General features: G+C 35.3%; 2 protein-coding genes across 2 annotated transcripts in view; both read left to right on the top strand.

Moving 5' to 3' along the window:
* Positions 1-250: 250 nt before the first annotated feature.
* Positions 251-6225, top strand: LOC137405649 (small ribosomal subunit protein uS3-like). Its single transcript, XM_068091976.1, has 5 exons — positions 251-339; positions 646-870; positions 3448-3622; positions 3854-3961; positions 5965-6225. Exons 1-5 carry the CDS (start codon positions 310-312, stop codon positions 6159-6161), a joined length of 735 nt encoding a protein of 244 aa, XP_067948077.1. The 5' UTR covers positions 251-309; the 3' UTR covers positions 6162-6225.
* A 13991-nt stretch (positions 6226-20216) lies between these two features.
* Positions 20217-24523, top strand: part of LOC137406791 (FERM and PDZ domain-containing protein 4-like) — a 60342-nt gene continuing 56035 nt past the window's right edge. Inside the window, exon 1 of the mRNA XM_068093403.1 lies at positions 20217-20482. Within this exon, the coding sequence (XP_067949504.1) occupies positions 20421-20482 (62 nt within the window). The 5' untranslated portion in view covers positions 20217-20420. The remainder of the gene's footprint in view (positions 20483-24523) is intronic.

Here is a 24523-nt window from a genome sequence, read left to right as displayed (position 1 = left end):
TTTATTTTAATTGACATGCCTAAATGTGGAATTAATAATTAGTAACACACGCAAAAATAGTGTAAACAGAACATTGCCAAAGTCAGTAAAATCCCGATAGAAACATCAAGCATTCGATATACAAAAGAGTTTGTACACAACAAATTTAAACGATGCCGAATTGGAGTCGTTATAAGACACTCCGCCCTCCTATAATCGTATCACAAAAGGGTTTGTCCACCCAATCTCTATTGATACACTCTCATAGAATCGCGTCTACGCCCAAAATGCATCTATCCGATCCTTTTCCGGTTTGAACAGCAAGCCACCATGGCTACACAAGTGTCGAAGAAGAGAAAGGTAATTTTTATATTAAAATATTTAAGCTTTACTAAATAAATTTGGTTGAAGTTATTGCATTTTGAAAACTAATCACATTTAAAAATCCGTTGGACAGTTCTGTGAATGTCGATGCTTTTTGGCTTATCGTATTATTTTGCGATAATATATGGCAGTTGGAACCACACACATTTTCCAAAATAATTCTTCGGTTCATTTTTCTGAATGAAAGTAGTATGATATAAAATGTGTCTTTGAGTTGATGTGCTTGCTGATTTCTTTTCATTAGGTATTGAGTTGATGAGCTTGTTCCTTATGTACTTGCAGTTCGTCAATGATGGAGTATTCAAAGCCGAATTGAACGAATTTCTGACTCGTGAGCTGGCTGAAGATGGATATTCTGGTGTTGAGGTTAGGGTGACACCAACTAGAACAGAAATTATAATTCTGGCTACACGCACACAAAGTGTGTTAGGAGAAAAAGGCCGCAGAATCCGTGAGCTGACTGCAGTAGTCCAAAAACGATTCAACTTTCCCGAAGCTACTGTCGAGGTAAGTTTCACGTTACGTTACTCAATGGTTAAGGTGCAGAACTTTTTGTAATAGTTGATTTTGTTTTCTGTGTTATCCTAATTTATATACCATGCATGCAATGTCAATATTTTAGCAGCCGTGTATTTATTTTAGCAGTAGCGTATTCGAGTACCGAAAAGTACTTATAATTTATTTATGCTAAAGAGTCGCCTCTCCCGATTCAATACACTGTAATAGCCTCAATAATTTCGTTGTAGTTTTTCACCTACTAGTATAGTTGAATGAAATTGATTTTCCTTCCGCAAAAATAGTGGTATGCTAAATTACATATAGTAATTTCAAGACAGTTATCATTGTCTGCAGTTTATCTCTTTTGCTGTTCTTTGCGTAACAATTATGCCAGGTTTTTTAATATATATTGGTTTATTACCTTGTTTGAAGTACCGTGTCCTCCTCATACGATTTTAATCTGTTCCAGGGTTGGTATCGTATAGCGAAAATGTCGTATAGAATCTCGTAATTATTTAATAGAAACATCTGGTAAGAATCATCAAGATTTTCAGTATTGGACATATTAAAAATTAGTAATCAAATACTATGTTAACCTTGGTAACTATAGTTGCTTATAATAATTTTAGTGTATTTAGTAGTTATGGTCTGCAATAAAATGTAACATTACTATGTGTAGTATGTACCATAGGGAGTTCTTACCTTCAAGACAGACATATAACATAAACTTTGAATTTAACTTGATGGAATTTAGCTTAATAAACACACGTTTAAAGCTAAGCTTCAGTATGTGTTTTACTAAACTTCAACTTGTTTCAGTTTCCAGCTCCTTTTCGCTATAACTTTTAGCTGACTTCATTAAAACCTTTTTCAACTGAATTCGACAAGAAAGCCCGAGTCATACTATTTTCGTAATGAAGTAGATTTTTTGTTAGCAGATTAAGGGGAAGTTGTCTGATTTCTGACCCTCTGTTCGAAGAAATGGCAACTCCAATTTAGCTACTAGTTTTGAATGGAAAATATTACGTATCAATTTTCACATGAAGAATGTCAAACTGAAAACAATGGGTCTTCGTATCTCTTTTAGGTGTTGTGAGAAGGTTTTTGTCAAACAATGCATTGGCTTTTTTGTTATTTCGACGCAATAAGCACGCCGACAGCCCAATTTAAATATCAAGTGAAAATTTTGTTGAATTCGTAAGGTGAAATAGGATTTGTATGACGAGGACGAAAATTAGCTCAATTAAAATATACAGTAGACGCTCCTATAACGTATACCTCCTATAATGAAAATTTCAGATAACGTAAAAAATTTATGTGAAGTTTTTGCTCCCCACTCTGTAAAAATTTCCATATAACGTAAAGTGGTAGGTTTTCAACATAAATTTAAATGTTAGTTTATTTCGTCACACTTGCTGAAGAAAAATGCAGTACGTTCCGCGTTATATCTATTATCTATAACATTCGCGGCATTCTAGTTCGACGTAATAGATCGTTAAATTTGTCGACAAAAGGCGAATAGGATAGGTGCGCAATTGTTCATAAATAAAAAGGCGATCGAGTGGTGCAGGTGTTACAGTCTCGGTCTACCAGTCTGGATGTCACGAGTTGGAGTAACATCGAAATTTATCTATATCCTAACCTTGACTCCTGAATAGGGATAGACGACAAACAAATATAACTGCTTTTTATAGTAAAAAGATTTTGTTGATTTGCCTTATTGTAGACATACAAAATATTTGTTATTATCTTTACTTTGTGTTTAGAAACATGAGCAAATCGTTGTAAATGAATGTTGAAAATGTGCAGTTCCTATCAACTTGTAAATTTGCCACAATCATGTTCTATAAAACCAGGGAGATTGACCATAAAAAGGAGCAAAGTTGTTGTTGCAAACCAATAATTCTGCAGTTACGGTACAGCCCGCAAATTGAAAGTCAATTTTTTTCTTTTTGCATGACCAAAGGGATGAGTTTGTAAAGATATTGGAACGGATTAGGCAATTTAAATATATTTTACTGTTCTTATAACAAATTCCCTCTAACGTAAACGATCATGGAACAGATATTTTACGTTATAGGAGTGTCTACTGTATAATGAAATGGCGGGAGGAGATCTGTTTCACCAGTTCACAGATGTATATGTTAAAATGCAGCACCTTGAAAATGTTTCTAAAAAAATACTAAAATGAGACCATTTCACATTGCCAGCCCATATGTGTAGCTTATCTACATTAATTCATTATAGCCTGTGTTTTTAACCATTACTTCCTTTTATCATCTTGTCATTCTTGTTTGTATTTAAATATCCTAAATTGGATCAAATAGAACTTAAAAACAAATAAAGATAAACATTTCTATGCATGTATGCAATAAAAGGGTTAATCGTATGAGTTAGAATAAAAATAAAACCATCCTTAATTCAAATTTTTTGATGAAATAATTTACTGTTCCCTGTGATGCTCTAAAGCATATGTCTTACATTTGTCATGAAGACAAAAAATACTGAGGGAAAGAAAGTATGTTCCTTACTGACAGCCGAACTTCATTTCATTAACTTTTCAATCGCCACATTTTTTTCTTGCAGCTTTACGCTGAGAAAGTAAATAACCGAGGACTTTGTGCCATTGCACAGTGTGAAAGTCTTCGCTACAAGCTCCTTGGAGGCCTTGCTGTTAGAAGGGCCTGTTATGGTGTGCTCAGGTTTATCATGGAGAGCGGTGCTAAAGGCTGTGAAGTTGTCGTTTCAGGAAAGCTAAGAGGTTTGTGGAAACAAGTTTTGGGTGTTGGCCATTTAGGCTTCACTATATCGCTTTCATAAACTTCTGTCTTCGTTTTCTGTCGTCTATTAGTGTTTTTGAAAACTCGATGATGTTTTAATTGTCTGATCTGATCGCAACTGATGATCAAAAACTCCTGAGGGTTTTACTTTGTTGATGCAGCCTTGTTATTAGTTAGTTGACCTGCCAGCTCACATCAGCTGTCTCTTTCAGGTCAAAGAGCCAAGGCCATGAAGTTTGTAGATGGTCTGATGATTCACAGTGGTGAGCCTAGTCGAGAATATGTTGACACTGCCGTTAGACACGTCCTCCTCAGGCAAGGTGGGTGTTCGGCCAAATCTGGAGTATTGCGTTTATGTAACTTGGTCTGGTTCTATTGATCCGTTTTATCAATGCAGAATTACCATGCAGTAGACACTCCTACTAGTGCTCTGCGATATGACACCACATGTCAAAACGATATATTGGCCCTGTGAGCTATTGATATCGTTCAGTATTGAAACTTTGGAGTTATGCTCACCCGGTATAGATTATTGTGATGTTTCACAACAACAAAAACAGAATTACAAGGGTGATAATTGGGTCTAAATACAAAAAATAGGGGTTGTCTTTTCTCTTTAACTTTATTTAGGAAACTTTTCTACCCCATTAGTCCATTTCTAGAGGATTCTCAAAGATAAAGGAAATCCACGGGCTCGTAAATATGTTTTCAGGAACTAGTGCTGTGCCGATATTGAGTCACGAAAGCCGGCGATAAAAGATGTTGTTCTGCCGATTGAACACAGATATTTATCGTCTTGACATGATGTCGAAGACATTGATATACCCGATTACAAGATCGACCAACAAAACCCCCCAAAATGATATCGTCCCCACACAAAATCTACGCCTATCGTGCAATATAATTTTATCGTGCCGCACTAGCTCCTACATACAACGTAAATAATCTGTTCCTGTAATGTTTCCGTTGTGGATTAGATATTAGGTTATAGCGAATTTACATTATACAAACAGGAAAATAAACGTAAATGGCCTAATCCATTTTGGATCTTTTCAAACTCATTACTTTGGCCATGCCATAAGAAAAACTAGACTCAAATTTTAATTTGTTGGCTTTATCATTACTGCAATATCATTAGTTTGCATCGACAACTCCTTTTTCTGATCAATTTTATTGGCTTTATAAATTCTGGTTGCGATAATTTTACAATAATTACAATCTAATTACTAATTTCTAATTATTATTAAAATGATCACAATCTACCATAAAACAAAAAATAGTCTTATAATGTGAAAAGCGGTGTTACCTGTTCATCGTCTATCTGTGTGCAGGGGTCAAAGTAAGAATGAAACAACGTTCAGCGATTCTCATAACTCGTGACATTCAGATTTGTAGACCCGACTCTGTATCACCTGCACCAATCGATCACCTTGAAGTATTTACTATCAATTGCTCCGCTATTTATTCTCTGTTTTATCGACATATCTGATGATCTATCACGTCAAACTAAAATGTCATGAAACGCTATATGTTTAAATTAGTCTGAAATAGTTATCTGTAATTTTACAGGCTGTGCAATGTATAACAATTGTATTACTCAGCGTAAACCTACTTGTGTCACTGAAAAGGTCTTTTTGTAAATATTTCAGCAACACTTCACACCAATTTTGTTGTTTGAAGTGTCGTTGTCTGAACCCGGTATAAAATGTTAACTATCAATTTATTACTGATAACCCAAATTTAGTGTGCGGCGTTGTAAGATGGTCCGTGGTACTACACACCATTGATTTATAGTAATCCAATCGTGAAGCCTCATTTTGCATAAATGTTCAGGTAATAATTCAAACTAACCAGTAACTGCAATAGTTGGTTCATGCTGGTGTGTCCACAAGCTTTCTACAGTGTTTATTTAGTAGCTTCTGGTGTTAAGATTACTTTCTTGCCCAGTCAGGCTTTTAGAGTTAATTTCTGCCATCAGAACTAATATTCCAAATTGTATAGCGGCAAATATTATTTCTGCAAGTTCATTTACTCATTGCTTGTGCAATGCTGGTCCTTCGCTATACTTTCACTGATTTATTGTATCGTGTCTTTATTGATCAATTTTGTGTCATAAAGAGTGTCTCGGTGTGAGAGGCAAGTATGGATGTGCATGATTTAATTAACAACATCTCACTGAAGACTAGTTGATCTAACTAAGAATTGGAGGTTCCTTCTATAGAATACTAAATAAAATACTTGTTTAAATTCGCTAGACAGATTAAATTATCTCTATCTCATCTGGTCAACTGTTGTAGTTGAGGCATGTTTTTAACCATTTTAGGTGTCCTTGGCATCAAGGTGAAAATCATGTTGCCTTGGGACCCAACTGGAAAGATTGGACCTAAGAATCCTCTGCCAGATAATGTGAATATCGTTGAACCCAAGGAAGAAGCTGCCCCAACTACACCATACAGCGAAGCCAAGCAAGCGCCTCCTGCAGCTGCACCTCAGCAAGCCATGGGTGGTGGCATGCCTTAAACACTTCTTTATATATTTTTACTGTTTGCTTCAACAACTAGCAATAAATTCCACCCAAATCCTACACCACGGCTCTCCATCTTTGTTGCTTGTAGTCATTGATCGTAGTTTCATTGGTATCAGTCTCTGGGAGAAAACTGAAAACATTTCACTCAATTTCCGTTGCTTTGATAATTGCTTGCTTCCCAGACTTGTTAGACAGTAACACAGCTGATTGCTGGTACCTCTTTTGGCAAATGTCGACTGCGCTGGTTTACAGTGTTATGCTTATGTTGAGTCACATGACCTGGTCTTCCATAAATGGCACGCGAATGTGTAAAGTTGATACAAAAGGCTAGCCTTCGTTTCACACCAAGAAACACGTAACATTATGCTTTGCTTCATAATTGGCGATATCAGGTGTGCGCTATAGATACTAAATGTTGATGTGGTATGTCCATGTACGATTCTTGTTGACTAGCATATTAGTCGTGATATTGATTTAGTTTCCCATCTGGTTGGCTATCACTAGATTTTTCCAGAGCTTGGTACATGCATGTGTTAGCTTATGATGTGTGAAAGCTGCCTTTTCATCGAGTTGAATCAATTTTACTTGTTCTTGCCAAGTGCTCTTGCTGCTCATGTATATTGTCTGTTTAATTGGTCCCGTATTTGTGGTAGATAATTTCATTATAGGCTCGGCCATCCATATCAAAGTTCCTCTAAATGTTACTTGCCATAGCGTGATATGAAAAATGATTTCAGCTGCTCATGCTTTGCCTTTCATACCAACTGCCAATAAGATTCTGCGTAATAGTAGTGCTAAGAATTATGAAGCATTTTATTGTCTGTATAGACAGTAGCGATACGTGTCTGTCACGCACGAGCAGGTCAATCTCCTCTGCTAGATGTGCCCAGGTGAGTGCTATCCTCTATATTATAGAATTATTTCAAATTGATTTCCTGTCTTAGGAAATGAATCCAACGGCTGGCTCTCGAAGCCATTCTACACTAAAGTTTATTGGTAAATAACTGTTATAGAAGCCATGGCACATCTGAAGTCTGTGTCAGATAACGCATTTGATTTGGAGTACAAGTATTCCAGGAAGTGCTATGCTCCTCTCTATGGAAGGTAAGCATACGGATGTATGTGCTCTCTGGAAGATAGGTGTGCTGCTGTGTGTACTCCTCACCATGGGAGGTGGGTGTTCCGATGTGTGTACTTTCTATAGAAGGTAAGTGTACTGAACCGTGTACTCCTCTCTATGGAAGGTAAGTGGTTTCAATGATAGGCTATAACCTTATATAAAAATACAGTTTGAATTGACAGAGTTTCATGTTCAAATGATCAGAGTTATTCGATATCTTAAAGTAATGCAATAATATAAGTATTTGCTAGTAAAGTCACTTTTACTATGCACACACTCTGATTTCTCTACAGAAAGCAAAGTCTGATTATTTCTCGATGGCTTCCTTTCCTTAGATTTGTGTGCTCGTTAGTTCTCAGTAGATCGCAACTGTTAAGGCTATGCCATAGAGATGTGTTAGTTTAAGGTTTTTGGTATGCTGATGATTAGGATTTGCTATAACATAGTCTGCCTCAAACCCTAGTTAATTCACATGTTTCTATCTGATCCGAGTTCACCATTGAGTAAGGAGTCATTGCGTTTCTTTTCATTTCATTCAAATCGATTCATTCTATTCCCATTGTTACATGTTCACGCATTTGATACCAGGCTGTGCATGTCAAAGTCAACACATATCTTTGGGTCCAGTTCTCTTGTGTGACTATTCACGATATAGTCGTCATGTGCATGTCAAACTATAAAAACGTTTCGATCAGCCACTTCAACTGTATATATATCTAGTTCAGGGTTAAATATATTTTTGTCGTCGCTATCGTTTTTAAAAAGTTTTGTGTTCTCATAATATGCATCTAGTTCTTTGCTCAGTGCACTTCTATGAGTTGTCTCCCATCTGTCCACTAGTTATTTACATCTAACTTTTTCATGCTCAGTAGTGGTGGCAACTTTTGCAGTCAATCTCGTCAAAAGATTGCAATGGTAGTAGCTAAACAGCTAATCAAAATACACCAGTATAATTCATTGATGTTTGGCTAACAGCAGTCGCATACTGCAGCCAATTGTAAAAATGAATATCATTCTGTATATCTATTTGATTTTGAACGTAGTCTATTAATAGTGAGCCTAAATACAACATTGAAAATTTGCAGTTGCTGAAAAAAGTTTTTGTGTCATCAGCCAACCGTCTGCGTCGAACCTTCTCAGCCAGTCGCAGATTAATTGTTAGAGGTTGTCATGGGTCCAGTTGTTTCAACATGCGGCTTGCCATTTACACATTCAAGTTAGATGTAAACCTGCAAAGTTACTCACGGAATTCCTGCCTCGGCTTATTGCCAAATCCGCTGACAAGCTATTGTTTTATTGAATTGCTGCCGTATTTTGATTTTCTACACTAGAAATTCCCCTGTCATACAGCCCACGACCAGAGTGATATTGAAAAAAAGAAAGGGTACCGCTGGTTGAGAAAGGCAATATTAGCAGTCAAATGGCATTGCAGTGCAATAGGATAACCGCAATGGTAGCTGCAATGGTAGCTGTAATGTACTGGGTGCTATTATCTACAACAACCAGCAATAGTGAAAGGAAAATATTACATGTTTATATCACTACCCTGCAATAGGAGAAATGCAATATTAAAAGTAAAATGGCAAGCTGCTGTGTAATATACATAGTTTGAAAGTTGGTTGTCTTGAATGCAGAATGGTTTTGACAGCGATCTGTAACCAAAGTGAAAAAATGGGTCATGATCACAGAAACCATGGTTAAGTCGGGTGCGAGAGATTTAGAGTTATCTACACTAGCAGAAGGAGAAAATTCTCATGTATTGTGCAAAAAAAATTTGATTCTCGCTTAATTACAGCAAATTTTATGGTCAATAAACTGAATGCATGTTTACCATTAGTGCGAAAACATAGTTTTGAGAAGACTGGTGTTAAAGTTTGAAAAATGAAAACCAATGCACAATTTTGTTTACATTTCAAAACGTCATAGCAAGCAATATCAAGAAGTTGTGATATTTATCTAGATTTTTGTATTTACATGCAAAAAATTATGCTGGATTTAGACATCTGAACAGATTTTAGTTGGTTGTCATAGAAATAGCTGTATATCTATAAGAAAGTGTAGGCCTATAACTTAATTTTGCAGATAGTAAAAACGGCTTGGCAGTACCGCGATATTGGGCACAGTCGTAGTATCATCAACAAAATCTTTAGAAAAATAATAACAGTAACATATTGCCCAACATCGGTCACTATATACTTTGATCTTGTAAATTCGAATGATTATTCTTATAATTAAATTTTTATAATAATCTTATGAAATCGAACAATTATTCTTACAATTAAATATTGTAATAATCTTATAAGAATTGTTAAAAAAATATCATCGCCATTTCCTTTACTTTCACTGCTTTGGACATCAGTTGGAATACTAAAGTACTCATTATAAGTGTCCAAAATGTCAGAGTCCGGTAGAATCAGCAAAAAAAAACGATTACTTTTCAGTACTTCTACGTTAATTACAGAAACCTTCGGCAATTGGACAATGCCATAGACTGGTAAAATGTGCACGTTTTTTCCGTGAAATGCGCACCACTTAATGGTTCTACAGTACTATCTGTCGCACGGCCTTATCGACGTTTCTTTGGCCGGTCTTAATTTTGATTAAAAAAGGCTTGTCAAGTTTTGATGGCGATTTTAGGCCAAATTAATCTGTCTATTTATGTATAATCCGATCAGATGGGTTAGTGTTAGGATATTGTCTACAAATGATAAAGACTTGGTAACATATTTAAATAGGCTTATATGTGTTTTGTATAGTTATTATCCTTAAAAGACTCCATTGAAAAATGGTTAAATTTGTTGATGAGATTTGGGTACAAGGGTTTAGGACGGCCGTTCATGAATAATTTTCGTGAGTTGTGTGCACATATGCACTTATCATAAAGCTCCCAAACAATCCCTTCGCTCGTGTTTGGTTGTGGGATAATACATCAAATAGCTTCCATGCATAACTGCAAAACTAGTACAGGCTAAAGTTTGCTTGAAAAAGCCTGTGATTCATGAATATGCTGTTACCTATTTTGAAATGTTTTTTTAATGCATGTCATCTATTGCATTGCGCAAGAAATGAACTTCTATAATCTTTCTCAAATGCAACAAAAGTAAATGTATTTTAAAAACTGATTCAACAGGTTGACTTACTCTTTAGGAATATTATGTAAAGGTTTCATAAAAAAACTTGTTTCACTAAAAATTTATGTTAAAGTTGGTGTTGGTAGAGCTTGTTTATGCTTTCGGTAAAACTGATGAAAAGTAGTGACACAAATTCAAATATACACAAAGTAAGATTTAAGCGATGTTATTCTTATTAACTTTATACAATCATTTTTCGAATATTTCAGTTAATTGGATTTGCCTCTCCCTGCTAGCTTGTTTGATAAAATTTTACCAATTAAACCTTTTTGCTGCTGTTTATGCTTTTTCATATAAGTAACAAAAAATTAAAAATTGGTTGTTCTCAGGTCACTACAGCTGACACACAAAAACTTCTGTTTTTTTTAAAATTAAATAGTTTGATGAAAAATGATTCTAAAATATTAGTAATAATTATATGTAATTATGTAATTATATGTTATATATGGAAGCCATAACTGTAATATGAGAAGCAAATTGTCTGTAACTTATTCAGCAATATAAAGTAGTCTGTACAGTCACTCGGCGCCTACAAAACATCCTGACAGTCTGAGGTGAGACTCATTTAGAAGTTGCGTGCCTCACTGGGCTAGTATATAGCGGTTTTACTTCACAAAATTTATTAAAAGAGTACAAGATTGCACAAAATATTTACAATAGACCATATTTACTCCAACATATCACGCCGTTGTACCAATTTAGAATGTACGATCAGTTTTCACGTGCTCTTTGATGCAGTTGAGTTTTAATCCTGTGTATGGCTGTGACGGCTGTTTGTAGCTCTGGTCTTAACAATAGCCAGCTAAATGCTGAATGATGCAGATTACAGATTAGCAATTGGATTTGGAATTGTTAGAGCACAAAAAGTTCATCATACTATAATTGTTCTTAGATATGTAACCTTGATAGCCTCATCATGTCATGACAATACTACGGCTGATGCATACAATTGCCATTGTTTTATATTAGGATAACTTTCTATGCGTGAAGCCTCTATTCAGACTTTTCATCCATTGTGTATTTATACTATGTTTTAAAAGGTGAAAGTTTCTACAAACGCTGTACAGAGCTTGAGGGGCATGATATTACAATAATTTAATTAAGCATATTTCTCTCATTTGAATGGCTACTTGGCTGCTCACTTGGAATTCTTCAATAGCTAATTTTTAGTATTCAGTTTCAGAGACTATAGTCATGCAGATATCCGGGACAGATAGACTTATGATTACAGCAGCTCTGGCTATTACAATATGACTATAAATCAGTCGCAAAATATGTAGTAGATCTAAGACTAGATTGTACAAACAGAGAACTACTAGACTAATTCATTGTAGTTCCTAGGCTAGTCGACTATGAAATAACTTGTCCTAATGGCCTCGAAAGTCTCCTTTAAGGCTGGTACTCACTGTATCATCGTATGTCATCGCTAGTTCTAAAATAGTATGTCATCGCTAATCCTACAGCATATCGGCGATCGTCTGTGGTAACATTGTTCACACTATCACAAACCCATCCATATTAACATCGGCGAATAGTACGCAATACAGTGTTCTTGTTACACAATGTGGCCTCTCTAACGATAAAATACTAGTCCTACAGCAACTATCATGAAGGGAAATATAGGTTAAGCAATCTGCGACAGCCAATCACCAAGGCCGGAGTGGTGCACACTGCACAGAATGTCGTGGATGCTCAGAAAAATATCGGGAAAGTTTGACAGCTGCAAGATTTCCTGACATATATGCACTACCTCTACAATGTCGCCGTTTACGGTGCGCATAGTCGACGAATGATCACCGAGAGGATAACCCTTGACATACGGTAATACCCTGTGAACTAGATTTCATGAAAGCTACAACCTAATGTCGTTTAGCTACAGGCCCACTTTACACGTGAATAGAATGAGCCTCCCACTCTAAACAACTCGTGTTATAATCTACTTTCACTTCACTGCATCCTGTAGAAAGCAACCATTATTGAAAAGGTTAAAACAAAACTTGTAAACGCTGAAGTACACTCGAGAATAATAGAAAGAATTTATGGGTGGATTGGCAGGCATTGATGGTACAAAAGGTACTAGTTACAACTGTTTGTGTATTTGGGTTGGGTGTATTTTGCATTTAATATTTCAGCCTGCAGCATTGCCGTGGCTGACTAGCTGATCATTGGCGTGCAGGTTGTATAACAAAACCCAAATCAAAAGAATGTAGTTCTGCTTGCAAACAAAATTTGGCCACCAAAAATAATATGTTCACACTTGGAATAAAAATTGTTTTATAACTTAAACTATTACTAGAAATTCCCCTGTCATACAGCCCACGACCAAAGTGATAATGGAAAAAGAAAGGGTACTGTCGGTTGAGAAATGCAATATTAGCAGTCAAATGGCAGTGCAATAGGAGAACTGGAATGGTAGCGGCAATGGTAGCTGTAATGTACTGGGTGTGGGTGTTATTATATACAACAAACAGCAATAATGAAAGGAAAATATTATATGTTTTTATCTCTCCCATGCAATAGAAGAAATGCAATATTAGAAGTAAAATGGCAAGCTGTTGTGTAATATACACAGGTTGGGGGCTGTATATCATTGGTCATAGCAACCAATATCAAGAAGTTGTGATATTTATCTAGATTTCTGTATTCATATCTAAAAAATTATGCTGAATTTAAAAAACTAAACAGATTTTTGCTGGTCGTCATAGAAATAGATGTGATATATATCTATTAGAAAATGTAGGCCTATTACTTAATTTTTCAGATGTTAAAAACGGCTTAGCAGTTCCGCGATATTGGGCACAGCCGCAGTATCATCCAACAAAATCTTTAGAAAAATAATAACGGTAACATATTGCCCAACATTGGTCACTATATACTTCGATCTTGTAAATTCGAATGCTTATTCTTATAATTAAATCTTATAAAATCGAATAATTATTCTCATAATTAAATATTGTAATAATCTCATAAGAATCGTTAGAAAAAATATCATCGTCATTTCCTTTACTTTCACTGCTTTGGACATCAGTTGAAATACCAAAGTACTCATAAATGTTCAACATGTCAGTTTGAAATCGGCAAAAAAGAAACGATTATTTTTCAGTACTTCTACGTTAATTACAGAAACCTTCAGCAAATGTACAATGCCATAGACTCGTGAAATGCGCACGACTTAATGGTTCTACTTTTTGTCGCACGGCCTTATCGGGGTTTCATTGGCCGATCTTAATTTTGATTAAAAAAGTTTGTCTAGTTTTTTATCGCAATTTTTGGCCAAATTAATCTGTCTATTTATGTGTAATCCGATCAGATGGGTTAGCTTTAGGATATTGCAGAAACTTTTCAAAGACTTGGTAACATATTTAAATATGTTTATATGTGTTTTGTATTATTATTGTACTTAAACGACTCTACACAAAAATGGTTAAATGTTTTGATGGGATTATTGTACAAGGGTTTGGTAATGACCATTGATGGATAATTTTTCGGGAGTTTTGTGCGCATATGCATTTATCATAAAGCTCCCAAACATTCGCCTCGGTCATGTTTGGTTGTGGGGAAATCAAATACCCAAGAAGTATGCAATGCAGCTTATTCTATAAGCATACTATTAAGATGGATTTCTTAAATGTCATGGACGAAAGATTATGCTTGCGTTTAATGAGTGCAGTATGTTGGTCTCAAGGATGATGATAGGACTAGCATTTCTCAACATCTTATTTCCTTCAGTGAGCCTCAGCCTTTAGTACAACAACTACCAGTATCGTGCAATCCTTCCAGGCACATTTATCAAAGAGAATTGAACCACACTTTTGAGAGTTGTCATTACATTAAATAGTTTATAGTAATAATAAACTATTATAGCTCGTAGAAATAAAATATTCGTAAGATATAAGCTAGATGATTATTAACCTTTGAGTGAGTAGAGTTTATTAGTGTTTTGGAGAAACACTAGGATAAATATAGTATAAATAAGAAACACTAGTATAAATATAGTATAAATAAGAAACACTAGTATAAATAAAAATGTCTTCAATAAAGCAGAAAAATAGTTCTACTATATAAAGGGCGGTACCTACCTGTTCGTTGTCTATTTGTATCCAGAGGTAAACGTTAGGATAAAACATAACTTTTGGCAATTCTCCTAGCTCGTGACATTCAGATCGGTAGACCAACGCTGTAACACCTGCACCAATCGACCCGCCTTGAAGTATTTATTAACAATTGCACAGCTACCTATTTTCTGTTTTATCAACACATCTGACAATCTTTCACAACAGATTAAAATGTCACGGAACTTGTACATCTAATAGTTATAACGCTATATGTACGCCGTTTTTTCTCGAAAATGCGGCGAGATATGTTACAAATCAAATTTGACAAGTTGCCCCTACTTGACATTTTGCGTTATATGGAATTTTTTACGTATTATAAAGCAAAAACTGCATAATTTTTTTTAAGTTATTTAGGATTTATGTCATAGGAGTCGTACGTTATTTTTTCTGCTTCTCATCTTGGGTCAAATTATTTGAAAAAATAGTCAATTTGTTTAACATCCACTATTTTGAGAATAATAATTAAAAACAGTTTGCTTGAACCTTATGAGCACTGAATACAAATTTATCAGCGCAAATTTCTGTTTGAAATAATACTAATAATGATAAGATTACATAAATATAGAGAATAAGTTTTTTCACGTTTGGGTCAGAAATCACCAAAAATACATCGTGATTCGAAGCCACTAAATTTTAAATGTGAACCACTGTATTCAGATTTGCCCATAGAATTGTTTACAACCACATCTGACGACCATAAAAGCTTTAGCTGAACGATTAAAAAGTTCTTTAGGAGCAGAAGATAACTCCATTGTTAAGGCTGGTTGTCTATCAAACTCAAAGATATTTCAGTTTTTTCTCATAACTTTCACAGCAACATGTTTGAAGTAAGTAATAATTCTATCAGTGTAATAAGTTTTACATATACTTGTCCTTTGTTTAACTTGGTCTGATACTTTGATGTATATGAACAAACATGCACACCAGAAGAGTTTATCAATCAGATGCTAAGGGTTAGCCTCTGATTATTTTTCTACATATTTGTTTAAATCAATGCGCACTTACGTCAGCCATATAGGGGCAAAGCTGTACGAGGTGAAAATAAACTAGAGCTGTTAACAATTTATTTAAAAGTTTATTTGTTTATAAACTTTTAATTAAGTTTAAAAGTTTAATTATAAGTTTATAGTATATTTGAAATGAGTAGCTCATTTCAGATATACTGAAATGAGCTACTCATTTCAGTAAAAATCACACTGCTCCTTCACATTTTCTCATCCGAAAGTGTGAAGGAGCAGTTGTTGAAGGAGCAGTCGTTCCACCGACCATGATACAGTAGTGGTTAGGGTACTGGCTTATGATCAATAGGTCAGTGGTTCAAGTAACATATGGACCATTGGTGGTGTTACGTAGGGTTTGCGACCACATCCGCGTTCGTGCCAAGTCGATTCGGCAGTGATCAAACGGGCTTCCATCTTCACTCCAGGGTAGATAAGGTGAGTGGCTAGCAACCCTGCAGGACTACAAATAAAAACTGATAAAGGGCGGAATAGTTCCTCTACAAACCAATGGCTATCTAGAGATGGTAACTCAATAACAAAAAACGCTCCACAAAATGCAATGGCAGCCTACTGTTGAAACCTGCCATAATCACTTCTTATAACCAAGAACAGTCATGGTTATAGGAAGTTGGGAAGAACCATGATCGCCTATGTCCTCGAAGGACATGGTACTCGGAGAGAAAGAGTATTGAAGGAGTTGAACATTGCAAGCATCAGGTTCATTATGGCTGGCAATAGCTTGCAAACTAAAACATCTATTAGATCTATTGAGTAGCTAACAGTGAGCCTATGATTCACACTTTAATCAAATGTGCCTGTTGCTTTTTTCTAAGGTCAGAAAACAATTGCTTATGTTGTGAGCCATGGACAATATCCATTCTGCCCGTGTAATATTATTATTACTAGTGAGTAGCCTGGCGGCCTGGTGTGCTGTAGGAGATCATCAGGCTTGCACAGGATAGTCAAGCACAGGAAGTAACTATGTGCCCATTATATCTCAAACAATGGAAGGTAAATGATTATGCCGTGTATTCAAGTGCAGGGTTGCCAAGCCTAATATCACGAGTTTAAATCGCGTACAAAGCAATCTTTTTTCCAGCCTCCAACTATGGCCTTGGGCAGATATAGCTTTTATTATAGTAAAACTTCTACGACTCTAGCTCCACGCCTGCAGAAACAAAGTAGCTTTACTTTCTGAGGCATGAATTGAATGCCTGTTAAGGAGTGAAATTTTCAACTACTACATATCGTAATAAACCAGTGCGTGGCTGTCGTAGTGTCCAGAGGCTTTGAGTGCTGGATAGTCAAATAAAACCACATATACCGTAATGACGGAGTTCAGTTTATTTCTGAATTAGCTTCCCGGTGTGTTTGTAGCATTTTTAGAGTTGCTTTACCCTGTCGTAACTTTACCATAATAAATGGTACATATACTAATAAAATGGTCTCCAACTATTTATGTTCTACACGCTTCACTTTGAGGTTAAATGTTCCACAATGGCCAACCAAAAGTGTTTACAAAGGGAATATGTCAGTTTTCAGGATTTGATGGTATATGAAAGTAGCATAGTCTTACAATACTATTAAATAAATCGGGTTAAGATAGAACAGTAATAAATTAACTAATTAAACAGATAAAATAATTATTAGTCCTTTTGTGGAGTAACAGCTCTTCTGAGTGAGTATAAGCAGCAATAGAATAGACATCAACTTTATAGTAGCAAGTAAATAAATATTAAATACTCTATTAAAACTCCAAGTTTTACCTACATAAACACTTTTTAAATAGATCAAAACTTATAACTTGCGCGTCAAGCTAGATATATAATTAACGTTCTGCAAGTTTTCACCCTTATTTAATCAATATGAAAGAGGCTAGTAGATAGGTAACAAGCTCTTCGGCCAGCAAATGAACATTCACGCCAATTACTGTTGTTTGGCCTAAGTATTTATAGGAATAAGGGTAGAATGAGAAAGACTGCAAATAGCGCTTGCACAACAAGTTGGTGGAACTTAACTATTAGCCACCTAAAATGACATTTTACAAACCAGCGATGAAGATTTATCATACATTTTAAAATTTTAGGAAAGCTAATTTACGCTATCAAATGCTTAACCACATTAAATAATTTTAATTGCTTTTTTCATAATAATATAATAATATTATATTATTAATTGTTGTTACATACATATATGTATATGTATAAATAAGTTTCATACATATACTTACTAAATAAGTTTAGATATATATTATTACACATAATATATACAATTATATAATTATGATATTATATATATAATTATGTGTAATGTATATAATTGTTGTTACATATAATATACATAATATATGTATATTATATGTAACAACAATTATATATATTACACATAATTATATATATAATATCTTAATTATATAATTGTATATATTATGTGTAATAATATATATCTAAACTTATTCAGTAAGAAAATCTCTGAAGCGAATTATTCAAACTAGAGATATTCTTTATAAATTTATAAAATTTGGCTGCACTACAAGTTGTCTTCTCTTAGTGTAATTTATCACTGCCTAATATTTCGCTTTTATAACTATAGTTAACTAAGCTAATTTTAGGCGCATAAATGCTTCCAAAGCAGGTAACAAGGTTTTACCTTGACAACCTACCATAGACTGCCTAAGCGGATGAAATAAGTCCGCTAAAAGGTTGCCATTTCAGTTTTGGTACGCAAAGATTCCGTGAGATGCAATACAAATGGAATAGGCTTGTAGAATAGGTCACATGACTGCAATCACTCTATTGCGCAGTAGCCATTTATCATGGTGGCAGGTGATATTCTGCTTATTGATTAATTGATCAATTATTAGCTGGGGATTTCAATGCCTGAATGCCGTACTGTATAATTCCTATTTTTGGCTAGTACTCTTTCAACGCACCACAAACAGCTAACAAATTTTTTGAAATGTACCAACTAGCATTGCGTAGGGCTGACTATTTGAATAGAGTGTCTGTTTAAACGCTTTGAAGTAACTCACTGATTGGTTAATAACTTGTCATTAATGCAATGGCCAATCGGTTGTCTATCATTCTGGCATCCAATATGTTTTCTCCTCCCCAGGTTACAACTCATGCAGCAAGATGTATCCCGCCCTGTGTACCGTTGAGACTTATCAAAATCAATTGGCATCATCGTTTATGCATAATAATGTTTTTCCTGCATAAAGTCCGAGTAAAGGTTTCATAATAAACAAGATTTTTAAGGAAAGCGTTTTTGACTATTATTGGTGATGCAATAGAACGGAAAATTTTAAACTGGTAAAACTGTTAACAAAGTGCAATTTAGTGTCTCTTTAAACAAAGAGTTCATGAATTCCAGGGATAAAAAGAGTCCCATTGCGGTTCAACATCATCTCTCTCCGCCATGAAGGGGTTTAGGATGTCTTTGATGGCCAGGCACTATTTAACACAACTCTAATGGTCTAAAGCGTAAATTTGTTTAAGTTTCCTTATGATTCTGTTTGTTTACTATTTCAACAATTTAAATAGTAATATTTCTAGGTGCAGGTAGTTTGGCAGGTAGTTTGGCACTCTCATTCTTTATAAGTCTATCAGCCATTTTTGGCAAGTTTGGTGACAAAGTAACCAGGTTTCAGCTCGTTCTTTTAAATACACCGGAAAAATGATAAATCTTGTGCTGTTTAAATTTACCATGTTGGATAGTTCATTTTTTTGCAATTGTTTTATTTGGCTAAACTAAATGTTTCTCATAATTGTTACAGAGTCAATTGAGAAAAGAAGTTGGTTTGTAGATTCATTCATTTAAATGCTACCTGTGTACCATTGGTCTTGGTAGCATTGAAAATATATTTGTTTTGACTGGGCATGCTTTGTTGGAATTGTGTATGAACATATGCTCTTCTAATTCCAATCTTGTAAACAGCAGTTTAATGACCTCCAAAAGTTACTGTGGCACAGAACTAATCATTTAGTTTTTGTTGCTTTGGCTCCAGATGATTTCGATGTGCTTAAATCTAGGCTTTAAAACGCTCTCAGCTACTAAACGAGATCATACTCAATGCCTGTCAATGATATAGCCTCCAAAAGTATGGCTACAAAGCGTGTTGCATTATGCGGATTTCCGCTCGCCTTTCGCAATGCTAGTAGGTAATACTGGTAATACGAATTGAATCCTTGCCAAAGGTTATTTTGAGATTCGTGTTTAGAAAGTATTTTTTGTTATTGATATTAACTTTTTCAGCTTCAATATCGCAGCACAACAAACAATTTACACGCCTTTGTCAGAGCAGCGCATATTTGGTATGCTACAGTACATCTACCACATCTCAGTTGCACTCAAGCCCTTTGTATTTGCTCTCCATTGTCTTCTTACCTTACTGAACATTGACTGGTATGAATGGAGGAGTTTTTGGCAGCGAAAGAGAGGAATGTTTGTTCAAGTGAAATTGCTCAGCTAATAAGCTGTCTATTCATTTTCAATTCATCTCAGCAGATGTTGTGTACAGGCCGCACGCTAGCTGAATAACGCTCAGTAATTGACTGGCCTCCTCTGCAGTGATTCGTAACTAGTCGACTCTCTAGGGTGGCAGCTACTTTGTCCTCAGGTCTATTTGGATTAGACGAGGTCGAGGGGTGTTGAGGATCATCAGAGAAATGAAGGCTTAAAGGCTTTGTTTGCACAGCCGTGTTACGTAGCTGACTAAATACTCAAATGCCAAGAGTCGATTGACAGCTTAAAGGGTTTCATCGGTCTACGAGTTAGGAGGGTCGCTTTCTCAAACTTATGAATCTAATGGGAGAGTGCAACTTTTTTCGCGGAACCTTGTGTTCCTAAGATCGTCGCATCTGACTCCTACAACAGACTGTTCAAGATGTCTATTCGGATTAAGGAAAAAGTGCGGAAGATTCGTCGCTCTTTAAGTTGGCATAACAGGTAACACTTGAACCTTGACCCTTAGCGTAGATAGCTTAAAAGGATGAATTGAAAGTGTAAATTACTGTAACTTAACTTTTTTTAAAGTGGAGTGTAAGGGGCAGCAGTTATGTAGTACTTAGTATTTTGGTCTACAAAGTGGAAGCTTGGTGGTTCAAATGACACCACAGGATGTCTGGAAGAGTATCAGATGTCTGGAAGAGTATCAGATGTCTGGAAGAGCCTTAAAGATAAGCTTAATAGATTTTATCAGAACTTAACGATATCTTTCTATCAATCCTTCGTTTTTTCATGACATCATTTTATCGTTGTCGGCCATCTTTATAGACAATTTTTTCGTTAGAAACACGAAGCTTTTGCAATGATAATTTGAAAACGACGTTTTTGTTTGCAGTTTTTTATTATAGTATCAAAAAACAATTAAAAGTACTAATAAATCAAAGAAAAACGATCGTTTTCTACAAAAATGGCGGCTTTTTCGTGAACGAGCGCATGCGCAAACGACTTGATGACGTAAAAAAACGATGGATTGAGATTTCTTTTGATGTTTGAGGTGATTTGGCTGCCAGAATGTTTCAGGATTAAAATCGATAAAACTCGATCACTCTTAAAACGCTCAGAAGAAAAACGCTGTCACTAGTTACGTGGCAGTCTGTCTCTCATTGTTGATATCAACTATATCATTTGATTTATGCGCCTCTATTCTGTCAGTCTTTTTGCCGATGTGTAACTATAGATGCTGTAATCGCAGTTTCACTTGAATTTGAGCATTCTAAGAAAGGATCTTATTTACACTATTATAACTCTAGGCTGGTTAGGTCTACAAAGGCAAATGTTGTATTAAATTGAAGCTTGATGCCTTAGCTTTATATTGACATCATTTTCATTTGCATCACTTCGATCGATCTGTGTAAGTTCATATTTAAATGAGTCCTTTGCTAATGGAGACAACCCTGTAAGAAAACCTGAGGCAGGTGTCTGGAAACCAGCTCAGTACTTTCCCAAGCAGACTCATGAAATGTCTCATCCAAGCAAATAGAAAATATTGCGGCATGAGGGACTCACTCTGGCAGAATACTTTAACCTAACTTTAGGCTAACTTCAACTGTTTATATAGTCAATCCTTAATTCCATAGTCTGTAAAGCCAGGTAATCCTTTGTTATGGCATGCAAATGCCCCTAACAGAAGCTTAGAATAGTAGACTAACTTGCAGCATTTGAATTCATATCAGTATCAATACATCTCAGGCTGTTTACATCTTTTGTGTTAATGCTAAGCCGGAGTTGCTTCCTGTAGCCATTTGATGAAGATGAATCTGCCTTCTGTATAACTGTATAACAAGAATAATGCAAATACCAGATATCAAACAACTATTTATTATAATCATAATATAATTATAAACAGTTTATATAAGCCCAGTCTCCTACTCCAAATGCTGCCACAACTGGCTACTCTAAAGTTAAGGCTGCCGCTAATTCAACAAGGGAGTAAACCATGCTAGGTCGAGTTATTCAAAGTGTAGATCTTGGAAAACCACAAATTGCTCTCAGCTTTCTAACAAATGACCGTAACGGCAAATAAAACATTTACTCTGGTATGGCCAAAGATGGTGAAGTTCTCTCTGCACATTAAGGTGTATTGTTTCAAGTAGGCTAAAGGAGATACTACATAATCATATATTCCCTGTTTTTTACTGGTTACACAACTTATACAGCACACTGTACTTTCCGCTCGCAGTGAGTAACCAGTATTTTGATAGCTCGTGTTACATTTTCTCTAGTTCCTCGAGTCAATTTCAATATAATAGAACCTCGTCTCAGCTATTCATCCTATTGCAATCAGAATGTAAACGACAATGTGTGAGAACTGTTCTTTGATTGTGTATCCAAGCTTCAGAGCGTTTTGTTGTTGTAATAAATGAATTAGATTATGTTTGTTTGAATTTTGAGATAGGCTCTTGTCCCTGACTATCAACCAATAAACATACTCGTATATTGTTTAGTAGACTACTATAATTGTATGGTAAGAAGTGTTCAAATATGCAACTGACTGTTGGTTGAATCGCTCTAACTAGTAAACCAAGTATTCAATGAACTATTAGAAAAGATGAGCCTAGTACAAATTGCAGGCGAGTTCTTCGATTATTCAGGTTTGTATAAGATTCCACCATTGATTAGGCAAAGATGTCTATTAACATGTGTTCAAATGACAATCATATTAGACCTGTATTAAGGCTCCGTTTAGAGAAGTGTCTGGAACAGCCAAAATCTCCCGAGCAGTGCCTTCTGTCCAACGCAGTTTGGTTCAGCCTCGTGCAGCTAAAGCTCGCTTTTGATTGGCTGACATATTACTAGCATTTGCTCTAGTTTTAACAAATGATGGATTGAAATTAGGGGCCCTTGCTACCATGAGACAGGGAAGAGCTGCAATGACATTAATTTTCAACTGCTTTCTACACACTCCGGTAGCTTCAGATGAAATATTTGTGCAGTGGACGCCCGCCAGACGCCATTAATGTGTTCTGGTTTTGGCATCGTAAGGCGAAAATGTCGTATTGAGGGGTATAGAAACCCATAGTACTTATCTAATGCAAATACAGCCTGATGAAAATATCCCAATTTATATACATGCTGTACATATCAAAATTAGTAACTAAATGTATATTAGCCTTCGTAACTATAGTTACCAACGGTAACTTTAATGTTTTTAGTGGTTATGATTCTTGCTTCTTTCTTTAACTTCGTTATCAATATTAGGACCCATGGCTAACGACATAAAGCTATATTTGTACTTATAAAGCTATATGCGTATAATGAATTAAAGTTTATAAAAAATATTATGTTAGATGCTAAAATGCATAATAAATTTTCACACTAGCTTACCTTTTACTAATTTTTGTTTTACTCACACAATATCAAGCATTTACAAGCTACCAAGAATACTCAACTGAGAGAGAGCACTAGCATTGTATCTCATTTAGGCGTTGTGGAAGGAATTTTAGCGAATAGCATATTTGCATCTTCGTTATTCCGACTTGTGCAGCACACCGAAAACTAAATTTGAATTTCGAGAAATATTTTTGTTGCTGTCATATGGCAAAAAAATGCTGTATAGAGAGGACGATAAAACAACGTATCTACATCGTCAGGCGAAAAAAAAGCGTAAAACAGCAACGTCGATGATGCACTGTACATAGACATAGAAAGCCTTGGATCAGTAGTAGGCTAACTATCAATCAATTATAATCCATTGTTTATTAGGATGTGCTGTTTATTACGGTAACTAGCAATCCTTACAAGCGAATTGTTTATTAGAATAGGATGTTTATTATGAGTTGCTTTTCAAAGGCTGTGTTATTATCAGGATATGTTATATATTAAGATATAGTGTTCATTAAGAGCTATTTACAAGATTGAGATATTTGGTTTATTAGGATATTCTGTTTATTAGGATATTTTGTTGATTAGGATATTTTATTTATTAGGATATTTTGTTTGTTAGAATACTGTGTTTATTAAGATATTTTGTTTATTAGTATAAGGAAAACATCAATTGAGCTAACTCTATTTAGGCAATGAAACTAATAACTGCTATGTCTGTTACTAAGCTAGCATTAAAAATCAAACAAAGTCTTAAAGTAGGCAAATTTAACTCAAAACGTCTAGACACAGTGTGTTGGATTACTCTCATTCAATCATTAGTATAAAAAGATTTCGCTGTCGAGAGTTTTGTATCAAGGGAGCAACTAAGTATTCTAAACCATGAACTGAATAACCGGACTAAAATTCTGACACTTCAGTGAAAAGTTGCTGCAGCTGCAATTGATTTTTTAATCATTGTCTTTACTGACTTTCTATATATAGTTCTGATGATGTGCCTCATAGCTTAAAATGAACTTACCCAAGATTTTAGTTGATTTTATTAGAAAGTATCGGTATCTCCCTATCATTTGTGGTCACTTTTGATGTTTGAGATAGTCGGATTGCCAGGATTTTTATGATTAAAATCGATAAAACATGGTCGCAATTAAAACACATTGA

Source organism: Watersipora subatra, chromosome 10, assembly GCF_963576615.1.
Source record: "Watersipora subatra chromosome 10, tzWatSuba1.1, whole genome shotgun sequence".
Taxonomy (NCBI): Eukaryota; Metazoa; Bryozoa; class Gymnolaemata; order Cheilostomatida; family Watersiporidae; genus Watersipora; species Watersipora subatra.
Note: the sequence above shows the minus strand (reverse complement) of the source record. Positions and strands in the feature narration are given on the sequence as shown.

Bases quoted from the DNA above. Each gene is read 5' to 3' on its own strand.
- LOC137405649 (XM_068091976.1), top strand. From the start codon at position 310: ATGGCTACACAAGTGTCGAAGAAGAGAAAG. The intron at 340-645 runs GTAATTTTTATA...ATGTACTTGCAG, and splicing joins AAGTGTCGAAGAAGAGAAAG to TTCGTCAATGATGGAGTATT. The intron at 871-3,447 runs GTAAGTTTCACG...TTTTTCTTGCAG, and splicing joins TTCCCGAAGCTACTGTCGAG to CTTTACGCTGAGAAAGTAAA.